This window comes from Strix uralensis, chromosome 4 (assembly GCF_047716275.1).
Source record: "Strix uralensis isolate ZFMK-TIS-50842 chromosome 4, bStrUra1, whole genome shotgun sequence".
In the NCBI taxonomy this organism is placed as follows: domain Eukaryota; kingdom Metazoa; phylum Chordata; class Aves; order Strigiformes; family Strigidae; genus Strix; species Strix uralensis.
In genome coordinates this window covers 89,210,963-89,224,155 of record NC_133975.1, presented here as the reverse complement: position 1 = coordinate 89,224,155, position 13,193 = coordinate 89,210,963, and the positions used below count along the sequence as shown (strand labels likewise).

The window sequence follows — 13,193 nt, the reverse complement described above, 5'->3', positions numbered from 1 at the left end:
ACCCTATTACAGCATGAAAGTCTGCTCTCTTTCTGAAACACCTTTCTGATAATAGACTGTATTTGATAGAGCACCTAACGTTCCTTAGGGTAAACTGTCCTTTGTTAATCTAAGCACTTGCAATTCAGTCTCTGCTTTTCAATAGATGTTGTCCCACAGATGCTGGGGATCCTTTGAGTCCACTGCGTTCTGGTCATAGGTTCTTTATAATATAGAAAATCTCCAACTTTTATCTGTAGTATTTTTTTAAATAATAGTGTTAGTCAGGAAACAAAAGTTCAAAACAATGTAAACTTGCTCTTCCATAATTTTTCATTTATTTGTTGAATAATAACAACTTGCAACAAATGTTAACCTTGGATAAACTGACTTTGGTTTTAGAGGAATACCCTTCTTTGATCTGATACCATAATAAAACAATCAAAATAAACATCTCATCATCAGTGTTTTTATTATGAAGATGTATTTGCTTGTTTAGTACAACTAACACGCTGTGTCAGACATGCTTTCCCATCTCAACTGGCATGTTGGAGGCAGGGGAGTAGTATTACTTCAGTTCCTTTGTGTTGCTTCTTCCAAAGGGCAATGCTTCCTGGATTAATTTCATCTTCCCACCTTCTCTTGTACTGTGATCATTAAAAAGTACTTTCCAGTGAGAAACTACTAACAACTACTGTAGGTCCAAAAAAAACCTCACCCCAAATACTATTCCAACTAGTAGGTGAGAAGTCAGAAATGCTATAGTGTCATTCAATTAGACAAAATTATCTGCAAAAATACATACCATTCATATTTTCAAAAGCCTCCCATAATATTTGATGGCAGTGAGTTTACTGCATTCATCACAAGCTTTTTGTTTAGAAATTTCTTATTTACATGCAAATAGTCTGCCTTGCTACATCTTTAGCTGTTTCATCTGATGTACAGAATTATCTCTGTAGATTAGTATAATCTCTATGATTGGTTGCAGAAACATCTAATAACTGGAATTCTATGCTGGTGTCTTTCTAAAAAGCTAGAAAACCAGTACTGAGTAATTAGCAAATAAACTATTATCTATATAAAGCAGAACAGCAGCTTTAGCCAGAGATTCCCAAATGGAGTATTTTGGATGTGGTTCTGCAAAGATCTGCTAAAGAGCACAGAAGTGGCAATTTCAAGCCCTGACAGGAAAAGCAGTAGAAATGAAGGTTACTTTCTATTGTGCAGAGATCAGTATAATGAAAGGTGGTTAAATATTGCAAATAATTTGTTATTTGTTTCATTATTCTGAGCTACTTGTTTCTTATGAAGAATGTCAGAATTCTGAGGAGAAAAAATGGAGACAACTGTAGAAGTAGAAAATTTTATGTTTCAGACATTAGGAATAGTCTGGGTTTGCATGTAACTGGAATATTTGGGGTTTTTCAGACGTATCTTATGTATGTAATGGGGGGAAAGGTTTATCTTGATTTCCCTGAATTTCTTCACATGGAGATGGGGGCAATGTCACTAAAACAGATGTATGAAAAGAGGAAATATTGTCTGAAAATATGTTGAGTAAGCAGGACACTACAATACACTGCCACCTCCCAATACACATATATTAAATGGCTTTTAAGATGAGCAGGACTCCTAAATGTAACTGAACTTATCCTTCATTAACTTCTTCAGTTTTCTTCTTTTCAAGTTCCATTCCAATGCTGAGACAGAGAATGGGAAGAAGGATTTATTGTCAAATTACATTACCTGATAGTTTATTATAGCTATCTCATTTTTTTAAAAGTCTAAAATGTACTTCTAGATGCATTGTAATTTTAACTCTGCTTGCTTGGTTAAAGTAATCCACACAGATTATTGATACTAGTTAGCTCTATAATAATAGTATCCTAGAGGGAGGGCTTGCAAAATTAAGGAAAATAGTTAACAAAGTGTTCTGTTATTCTTACAGATTTTTACACTAGCACAGCATATTAAAGGTTGAGACCCATGAAACCCCAACTCTAAAATAAACCAAATAAATTACCTTGTGGGAATGCGATCTTAGTATGATTAGTTAAAAAACAAACAGAAGTCAAAACAAGCACACATATCCCCCGCCAACATAAAAATTTCCTAAAATCTCTAACATGAATATCTAACAACTGTTTAATCTTGTCTCTAACCAAACAACCATTGTGCCTTTATCCAGCTGAGTTCCTTTGATTCATACCTTGACTTGCAGAGGAGTTGAGATTCAGAGTTTTACTGAGGTGCTGGAGAATTAAAAAAAGAAAAAAAAAAAAAAAAATTGAAGATATCATCTGATATTAAAGGATGTTAATTTTAAATTGAGACTTGGTGCAGAAGGTGAAATATAGAAGCTTTATAGTAGTTGCCTTTATTTGATGATTCCAAAGAGATTTAATGTTCCTAAAGCAAGTGTCAGAAGATGATAATATTAAGCTTTGAGCCATGTCTGTGCTGTACAGTATAGCATGAACAGACACACTTGAGTTAGCCATTCAGCTGCAACTAGCGTTGTCTTAATAAGCTGCTGCCTAGATTAGCCAGACATTTCAGAGTTCTTAGTCTGAGTTCATCACCATACTAATGCAGCTAAATCGCTCGCTGCCAAGACCCTGATGAGGTTGTTGATGCTCAGCACTGCAAGGTGCACTGTGCACACGTTCCTGATTTAGCACTGAGTAAAATATTGAACTCTGGGCTGTGTAGAAACACCTTCAGGCTTGTTGTACTGAAGATGGATCTCCATCAATGGCTGTTATGCAGGTTACTTTCCCAGCTTTTTCTGGGTTTGATGTGCATTTAAAGTGGTGCTACATAGGTTCATATTGACAAATAGATACATGATTAGCAGCTTTACCAAAAATATTTAGTCAGTATTTCTTACTGTGTTATAAGCATGTGACTTTTTTTTTCCTGGCCCTTTTTACAAGAAAAATTATCAATGTTTGAAAAATGTTTGTGATGTTGCATGCATCATCTTTTACATATGTCTAATGGCCAGTGACTTAATTTCAAACTTTCAATTGCAGAGTATGGCACAAAGGATAATAAAATTATCCACAATGCAGTGTCTATAGATAGACATCCATTCCAACCAGTATCTTCTCTAGAACTAAGTTAGAAGTGTAATGATTGTCTGCCTTTAGACCAGTATCACCTGGCAAGTAACCTAATTCTATCATAACAGTTTAGAATGAAGAACACAATCTTGCTGGTGTGTGTAATTAGCAGACACTTTTATATAGCACCAAAGAAGTCAGGGTTAGATAAAAGAGAACTATGATTTATTTTTTCTTTTTAGCTGTTACTTTCTTCATTGCAGTATTAGTGTTATCCATAAAATTAATCTGATTACCTCTGACATCCAGTCTGCACTCTATTTCAGCTTCACCACACTCATTAACAGCTTTACAGGTGTAACAGCCCCCATCGAATGGAGTGGGTTTCCGGATCTCCAGGGTCAACACACCCTGTTTACTGAACATGCGGTATTTGGCATCCCCAGAGAGATCCATTTTGTTTTTGTACCAGAATATCTTTGGCTGAAGAACACAAAAGAAGAATTTTAAAATAAAAGATAGAAAATGGAAGACTTATGGCTGATCTTACAGCTTTAATTTAGCCATCACAGGTTTATGAATTATGAAGGCTATATATTACACAGCTGTGTTAATAATTTTTCAAGGAACCTCTCCTCATTCAGTACAAACTCATGAAACTGATAACTCAAAGATTCAGTATTTTCTTTAATTCTCCAATAGCACGTAAAGAATAGGTCTGTAACCTATTTTATCACAATTTTTTAAAAAACCCTACGAACTGGCTACAAATTCATTCCTTCAGGAGTTATTTAATTGTGCTTATTAAAATATTTTTGAATGCTTAAAGTATCTCACAGAAGAGGAATTAAACTGCACAGATGATTAGAGCAGAAGTGTCATAAAGGTCTGCGGATGTTGAGTGGGCAACTTGGGATGCCAAGGTTTAGGCTGGGAAATGATTTTCCAAACCATTTAGCATATCTTTAGCAACTTCAGCAATTTCAAAACAAAGTTCTTGTTGGCTTCAGCTGAGCGATAAAGTGGTTGGCTCTGTACCAATTCAAGCCATTGTGTTTTGTTTCTGGTACCTGAAAATGTGCCTTTAATTTTTATAAATGAAATTTTGAAAATGAAAAATCTAATATAAAGCAAACAGCTTTTGTTTATTTCAAGCTTGTTAGTACATATAGTGAAGAAATAGGTTGTAAAGAGTAGAAGAACAAGCTCTGCTTTCATCTGTTTTTCTTTCAGAATTGACGTCTTCTGTTTCTTCACCCATAAAAAGATAAGACTGTTGCATTGAAATCTACTGAATCAGTTGTCTTTGATCTGTGATACACAATTCAGTGCATCCCAGTTGCCATGCTTAATTTCCTTTAAAGATATCAATTGGATTTTTTTCTGCCTCAAAATATTTAGCTTCTTTTCTATAGCCTCTTCATCTTTCTTGGTAGAAAGTGATTTTATTTCATCACTGCTACCAGGTCAGGAATATTGGCTCTGCTTGAAGTGGTAACTTTTTCATGTCATATATGATCATATCTGAGGTATGCTTGATAATCTGTAGTTATTCAGAACTGGAAAGCTCTATCAACATAAGCTACTCTCAGTGAAAAAGACCTGTTGCAGAGTTCTGCAGTAGGTACAGAAACTTTTTGTTAAGGTTAATTTGGGCAATGCAAGTACAGAAAAGTATCTGGAAAAGCTGCTTTAAGAGTATGAGGTGTACTGAAGGATGAGGACTATTTGTATCCTTCAGGCTAATGTGGAAGCTAGCATGCTCACATTCAAAAACCTGTGACTACTATATGTAACAGCTGTAAAATACAAAGATTTTCTTAGAATCATCTTAAAACCATGGAAGCTGAATTAAGTGGATACAGATGCACAGAAAGGTCAGTTAACCAAGAGGGAATATCATTACTAGCACTGTCATTTCATAATGAATCTAAGCTGAGGCAGCTACTGGAAGACGTATTTTGCCAACAGTTGCTGGAATTTCTTCTATAATGTTCTTTTGCAGCTATTTGCGTGGGTATGCTTCCTTTCTGTATTTGAATTTTGTCTGGAGCTCCTTCTTCATCCAGTAAACTGCAACAAAGTATTGCATTAAGACGATTTTTTAAAATTAATTTGAGCAATTATCTTACATGTTTTGCTGTGTAGCTATTAGATCCTTGTGTAGGCATGAGGAAGGGAGAGGAACTGGAAATAAGCAGGCAGAAGAGGAAGGGAAAAGGGTACTGCATTTTTTGTGATTGTACTAATTTAAATTTATGACAAGATTATGTCATAATATGGTAAATTCCTTCACTGCAGAGAAAAACCTATTTCCCTTTTTTGAGAAATCTAAATTTAGCTCTTAGCTGATACAGTTTTTACTGCTTGTTCCTGACTAACAATAAAGTACATCTTTTTGTACTTTTTGAAGAGACTTCAACAAATATATTTAGACTGAGAAAATATTCCTGTGAAATTAAAAAAAACAACCCCAAAACATCACACACAACAGCAGGTCTTATTCTTGTTAATTTTGCAAAATAACTCAGACTCTCAAGAAATTATGTGGATGTATCGACTTAACAGAACAATTTGTGTTCCTATGTATCATCTAGATTAATGGAACAGTATATTACATTAGCTGCTGTTTTCTTGAAAGACTGAAGGGAACAAAATATACATTGTGAGAAGATGCTTGTTGTTGTTGTTGTTTACCTTCGTCAGTGAGTAGATTTTATGTACACATGGTACATTTTCAATGGCATGGTGTTACCATAAGCAATGACTGTCCTTTCCTCTGTCTCCTTTACTGTATTGCCCCACTGGTTCTGTGCACAACCAGATAAAAGCTTGTACCATGCATTCTAGTTAAGCATCAATTAGCAGTGAGGTGGGAGATAATTGGGTGACCTTTACTTTTTCTTAATATATGTTATGCTCCAGCCACACTGAAATGGCATGAATTCTAAGGCAGCATCTTGGCTTGTTGAGACATTATCAATGACAGTTGATGTAACCTGTACCTTGGGGATTCCTCTTACAGCACAGCTGAGTGTGGTGTTGTATCCTCCAATCACAGAACGGTTTACTAAAGGGTGAGTGAATTTAGGAGGTTCGGAGAAGTCATGTTCTTTATAACTAGGTGGCTTATAAGTGGTGCCTGCAATTCAAAGAAACAAAATAGTAAGGACTGTGTTTTCAATTCTGTTGACTTGTGTACAGTCTAGTTGTCACTTAATTTGCCTGTCTGATTTAGAGAAACTTCAAAGCTATGGCATTTACAATAAATCTTTAAATTCACTTCACTCTAAAACACATCTCATGTTTCATGCTTTAGTTGAAGTAAAAGGTCCTGGCAATCATGGCCTTTCAGCTTCTGTTAAAAATACGAAAGCCATTTGTCTGCAGGGAAAGTCTTCACCACAGACATTTAAACTTTTAATCCCAGAATGTAAATATAACCCCCAAGTTGTATTATTTTCTTAAAATAATATAGTTTAGAAAGACTGTGTGATTAAATATTTTTTAACAGATGTTCATGTTAGTACAGGAGATCTACTTAGATAAGGGCTGTTGATGCTAAAACAGTTTATAAGTGCTAGTTACTAAGTAATTAAAATATCTCTAGTGCGCATCTAGTAATATTGCATTTTCTATTTGCCAATGTATTACTTCTGGTACTTAGTGGCTTTTGTGATCTTTGTTTTGAAGAATGTTACCTGTTTTTTGGATATAGGCAGGTTTTTTGGTGGTTGCAGCAGTTTCACTCAATCCACACAAATTTTCACTGAAGATTCGAAAAAAATACTCATTTCCCATAATCAGGTCTGACACTACACAGTTTGTGCGACGATAGTGATCAAAAACAGTATACCATTCCTGTAACAAGACTATACTGTTTAGAAAGATGCTATGAGAGGTCACACATGGTGCTAGTTTTGGTATGGAGAGATCCTTCTTGCTACAAGGAAAAGACAGGTAGACAGGTATTTAAAACTAGCCTGAGAAATGAATATTATGTTGCTTCCCGTAAAGATCAGCTGATCTATTTTCTTATTTTATGGCTGATGTGATAGATGTATGAATACTTGCATTTTGAGAAAAAGAAACTCTTTACATTTTACCCTTACTCATACTTGGGGAACCTGATACAGGATATGTCCCCAGGACTTGACTACTTGATGGGGACTTCCATGAGAAAGACGTATTCCAGTTTGACTGGCCTACATACTTCTCCCTAGTATTCCCAGCATCTGAGTTAAAGTCTAACTCTTCCTCCCTCCCCTTCAATTTTCCCCTGCATTTATGAAAAATGTAATTCCAAATAAAAATATAATTCTACTTTGAGTCACCACTAAAGATGGGACAGGCTTGGTCTTTCTCTTTACATTGTCTACCAGGCATTTTCTACAGTTCTATACTTTTGGTTCTTTTTAGATTCTGTTCTTCAATGTTTAACTGCCTCTGATATGCCATAGGACAACTTGGACGCACAACTGAGAGTCATGAATGCAGCTGTTTAGCTCAAGTCTCTGTGTTCCTGAAGCAGGTAGTAGTTTAAACACCATACAAAGTCACTGATTCAGTGCAATTTCTTACCATTGTCTTTTTGTCTGCTTTCTGGACTGTGTAGCCCACGATCTGTGCATTGCCATCATCCTGTGGAGGTGCCCACTCCAGGGCTGCATTAAATCCCCAAACGTCTACAAGCTTTATATTCTGAGGAGGACCAGGCTTGTCTGCAGAGGAGACATGAAGAAAAACCCTTAGCTTTTAGTTCAAGATCTGAGAGCTTTGTAATTTCCTCCCATGCAGGGAAAAAAATAGAACTTCATAGCAATCTATAACTGTTCCATAGCAATACACTTCATGTATGTGAAGTTGAAACTGTAAACAGGAAAGTTGGGAAACTTTCAGATACCCTCTTAATACTCTGAGAGGCCTGAAACCTACTGAGAAATAGACAACATAGCAAAATTAGTAACACAGGAACCAGACAAACTCTTCCTAAGAAGTGTGTGTTGTTTGGATGGGTGGGTGTGATGAACTCTCTTATTACATTTATTACTTGCTTGGTAGCCTTGGTGCAATTTCTCAGACATTTAGGTACACTGAGAGTAATATAAACAACAAAGGCAACTGGGTATATATTCCTCTCAGCTAAGGAAGGCCTACCACTTGGTAATATACCTGACTCTTTTTCCTGTTGTCTCAGTGCCTGTTGGCTTGCCCACTAGTGACATTTCTCTGTAATAACTAGAAAAAGAACAAACTTGCAAAGAGGTACAGAAGTCTATGTCCTTTTTAAGATACCTGGAAATATAGAGAAGAATATATATTATAAAATTATATTAACTTTCATTTTTCCTTCTTTTAAGGATCATTAGTATTTATCAATGTTGTTTAGTCAAGTGCTGTAACATTTAAATTTGATTTATTAAGTAATATTCCCGTCTGTTTTAACTTGAATATGCTAGTTCCCCTTTTTGATATGTTAGATTGTTGCTCACAGTTACAGGGCCTGTTGGGGAGATGATCATTAGGCCTGGGTAGATGGTCTTGTGACTAAGTGAAGGATGGTTCAGGATCATTCCAGACAGCCAAATGGGAATGGTCTCCCCTTTTTGTAGCTAAGCTGGAAAAATGAAGAAAATATTATCTGATGGATGTAGGTTTGAGATGAGCAAAGCACAAAGGAATGTAATTTATAGATTGCTTATCAATGAATTCCTTAAAGAAGGATATGCAAAGCAGTAATAAACCAGCCTTGACTGTTATTGGGGGAACTGTGACTTCCTATGTCAAAGCATAACGTGCTAATTCTCTTTTCATGGGCATACTTTGGAATCAAAGACTCCTTTATAATTAACTTTTAATCCTTTTTGTCCTCCTTCAAATTGCTAAACACTGGAGACAACTAGAACCCTGTATGAAGTTTGATAAGGAATATGGAATGCATTGCTCTCATTCCATTTATCGTCCTCTTCCTTCCTCTCTTACACTAACATTTCAGAGAAAAAGCTGCCATCTTCTGTGTTTCTCAACAGCTACCAACTTCAAGTAAAGCCTTATTTCTTTTTCTTCCCTGTTTCTGAAGTAGGGAATGGTAATGCATCGTCAGATGAACAACATTGCTTATGAAGATGTGGAAATGTATTTGTTGTTTTTTTGAATCACAACTTAAAAGAAAAAATCTATATATATTTCTAGATGCATATCTTCATTATACAGAAATCAATTAATCTCTCCTGAGTTAAGGAGAAGAATTTTGGTTACCACATATGAATACCTGTGTGGGTATAGAAGCTGCAATAGTGTCAGTAGGCAAAGCTCTACAATCCCTGAATAAATGTATTATAATCTAGTGGTAGACAGATGTTGTGATCTTTAGCAATTTGTTAATTATTTTCAGTTCTACCTACTGTTATTACCCTCCACAGTATCTGTCTAGTTTTACAAGTATTTTTCCTGTGTGCTTACCTACAGGTACATCTACGCAAGAGTTGTTTTTTGTTTTAAAGGGATACTTAGACAATACTTTGTCAAAAACTGGGGAGATCTTGGTGATGGTGGTTGGTTTAAATACTATAGGAAGAGATTGATAAATGGAAGAAAAATACAGTCAGGTGCAAGAAAAGAAAAAAACCCCACTTTTAGTGAAGGCCTTACTGGACAGACAGATTTTGAACCCGGTGCCTTATTGCTCCTAGTTACCTAAAAGCAATCATCTGGGAAGCCCCCTTCAAAACTCAAAGCAATGGGATGGCAGGTCATTCATTAATTCAGTAATAGAATTGGAATAGATTAGACTTCAGGAATGTGTGTGTATATATATTTAAGACATTCTTATGGATCTGTTTATGTACATAGATATAGATATGATTTTGGTGGGGAACAATTTCAGAGTATGACTTCATTAACAGAAGAACACTTTAAGCCTTAACCTGCTATTAGATTAATGTGATAACTCAATGATGTATTAAATAATTCCTTTTCAATTTTTAATAAATTATTACATCTACCCATGGTGGTTTAGATGGAATGAAGAAAAAGAGTGTACCGAAAGCCTCCATACTTGTAAGGCTTTCTAAAGGAAAATCTTACAAAAAGTAGAGATGGATAAATTTGATAAATGGATTTTTATATTCTCGATCTTTGTGGTTTGATGGGATAATGCAACCTGCAAGAATATATGTTCAATATTCCTTCGTAGAATTGTAGAACATTCCTTTCTCGGTACTAACCAGTACATCTCTAGCTGGTGAACAGAGGATGGTAAAAGTTAATCCTAGTGATGCATCTGTAGCAAATTATTTTCCTCTGTGGGACACTGTGTTAGAGTGGGAGTTTATATTCTGGGGAAATATTCTGTTACCCTCAGCACAAGCACATCTGAAGATTTTTGCATATTACTGAATTTTATAGAATGGAAGAAGAGATAAAGTGTGAATTATCTTTCAAAAAGCAATGATAATTTACATTTTCAAACAATAAATAATGAGAACAATAAATAAATTCAGTTTAAAAAAATTAAAAATATGGAACTGAGGTTTGATTTGATGAATAGAAGGCATAATGGAAGGCACCAATTATTGATTCATTGGGGGGGGGAAGTTGAAGGAACCATATTTTTCAGAGGTTGGGGATATTTTCATTATCTAAGACCTTTCTTTAAGTATTTGAATCCATATTTTGTAGGTCTCGAGTAAACTGCAGCAATTGTTTTGGCAATAAGGGCAGGTGATGGCAGTAATAGAAGTGTTTCCTCCTGTTTGGAACTGACAGGTGATTCATCATAGAGGCAGAGCGTTTGGTTACTTACATTCTTGCCTTACTCCAAAAAAAGATGAGGGCTGAAGCTACAAGCATTACTCTATCAAGTAGATGTTTGCCAGGGGAAGCTAACTGATGAACAGACACCTCAAAAGATCACTGGTTGATTTATTATATCTCTGAAAGCTGGCTTGGCTTTTCAACATGATGTTCTACAGAACCCAAAGCATTACTAGTAGTATAGAAAGAGTCCCTGAATCACCCATAATTTCTTTCCTGGCAAGAGAATATAAAATCTGGAGACCAAAAAGTGCTGTTGACAGAATTGAAAAGAAGTAGTTCTGATGAAAAAGTGACAGAATCAAGAATCAAAGTAGACACCTTGGTTGCCAAAGTATTTGTGTATGTTACAAGCCTTTTCTCTTCTTGGCCAGGAATTAAATGAAATTTGTTTATTCCTTTTCATTTGAGCAAGGTGCCCAAGAAGTAGAAGGTTTAATGCCGGTCCTCCAATTCTGACATGTATTAATCTGTGTGATAAGAGTAGTTGCTCTTTTCAACCATTCATTTTCTATATGAAATAACTCTTTGACAGTGGTACATGTATGTGTTTTTATGCCTTTCTACACTAGCAAACAATGGGTGGAAGCTGTAAGAGCAATGTGCTAGAATCTAGAGTCACTAACCGGTTTCAGAAAGGTATTTTGGTGTGTAGGCTGAACCACTCCCCTTTACCCTTGGGATTACTTTATTTTAGCTGCCATTTACTTATTTTGCTGTTGCAGAACTGCAGCCATCCTCTTGAGGCGAAGCAGCTGATGGTATTAAGACATTTGCTCCAATTTGTTACACCTTTCTTGTTTGCAGTTGCACCACTGCATACCCATTCTTCCAACATTATTTTATAAAACTTCAAGCAGAATACAGTCAGCATTATATCTTTAATTCCAAAGTATTAGGAGTTATGTTTAAATACTCTTTTTGTGCCAAGATACATATTCTAAAAGTATCTTGATACACTGGAGGAAATTTGGGATGGCAGTGTGAAAGTGTGAGGAACGAGAAATAAAAACAATTATCAAGAATGTTACGTAGAGCTGGAATGAGGAGAAGTAGAAGATCTCTGGCTGAACATTAATAAAATCTGACTAGGCAAGATCCCAGAACATATCTCACAGAATCCCAAGGGAAGTTACTGAAACTTTGGCAATGCATTCCTTTAAAATGACACTAGAAAAGAGACTAGAAATTGTGTAATAGAGAATAAGCCTCTACTAAGCCTCAGGCTAACTAGACACTCTCAACACTGAATAAGGCATTAAATGTGAATTTTCCAAATTCACAGGACTCTATCTTGTCATTTCTAATTCTCAGAACAGTAGAGGTATATTAGCGCGAAGATTTTATCTTCACTGTCCTTATCTGCCGAAGAAACCAAATAAGAGTATATCCATTCCAGGATTCATATTTCCTTCCTTGAGAACAATATGGCTATTCCCAAGAACACCAGAACTCTCAAATTCTTTCTACCACTCTGAGAGTGGTAGAAAGAACGGTGATAAAGATGATCAAAAATATCGAATGACATCTTTTTGAAAAGAAAGAGTCTAAAACTTGAGCAAGTTTAACTGAGGAGAGTATGACTGAAGGCTATAAAATCATGAGTAGCATGGAAAAGGTGAATAAATGATTATTCATGTTTTTTCTGATACAAAACTGTATGGGCATCAAATGAGATTATCAGGAGAGAGACTCAAAACAAAGCAAATAAGTAGTTGTGCATGCACTTAAACTGAAATTCCTTACAAAAGTATATTTGCATTCCGAAACTAGACCTGGATTAAAAAACTGGTTAAAATCATGCAATAAAAAAATCCCTCAAGAGCTATGGGACACACAGATAATCCCTCTCCCTCTGAAAGTCTCTAGTGCACAGATCATTTCAAATTGGGAAAATATACTAGGGAAATAAAGTGACGTGCTAGCCCTGCTCTGAACTTTGTCCTAGTTATCTGCCATCAACCATTGTCAGAGAAGGGATTCTGAGGTAGTTGGATCTTTGGATTGCCTCAGCATGGCCACTATGTTGTTTGGTATGATATGCTTAAAATTTTGATGTTGTCAGGTTCTTACCTATGATTTGTATTTTTATTGTGACTTTATCAGTCATGTTTTCTATCTGAAGAGTGACTTCATATGCTCCTGAGTGATGAAGCTCTGCCTTTCTGATGAAAAGGATTGTGTCTGCGTTGCTGTTCCGAATTCCCACATCTTTGGAGTCTAGAGTTTGACCATCTTTCATCCAAATGATTTTGGGTCTTGGTTTACCCTGAAGAGAAAAAAATGGATTTATTTTTTTTTTTAGGCTCTAATAGATTTCCATTCTTCTGT

The 13,193-nt window shown here is 35.7% G+C and overlaps 1 protein-coding gene across 1 annotated transcript in view; it reads right to left on the bottom strand.

Annotated features, from left to right (window-relative positions):
* Positions 1 to 294: 294 nt before the first annotated feature.
* Positions 295 to 13,193, bottom strand: part of MYBPC3 (myosin binding protein C3) — a 64,304-nt gene continuing 51,405 nt past the window's right edge. The window contains exons 28-34 of the mRNA XM_074867655.1: positions 12,936 to 13,131; positions 7,629 to 7,768; positions 6,749 to 6,908; positions 6,053 to 6,189; positions 3,344 to 3,530; positions 2,192 to 2,234; positions 295 to 1,682 (exon numbers count right to left, since the gene is read on the bottom strand). Coding sequence (XP_074723756.1) covers positions 2,224 to 2,234; positions 3,344 to 3,530; positions 6,053 to 6,189; positions 6,749 to 6,908; positions 7,629 to 7,768; positions 12,936 to 13,131 — 831 coding nt within the window. The 3' untranslated portion in view covers positions 295 to 1,682; positions 2,192 to 2,223. The remainder of the gene's footprint in view (positions 1,683 to 2,191; positions 2,235 to 3,343; positions 3,531 to 6,052; positions 6,190 to 6,748; positions 6,909 to 7,628; positions 7,769 to 12,935; positions 13,132 to 13,193) is intronic.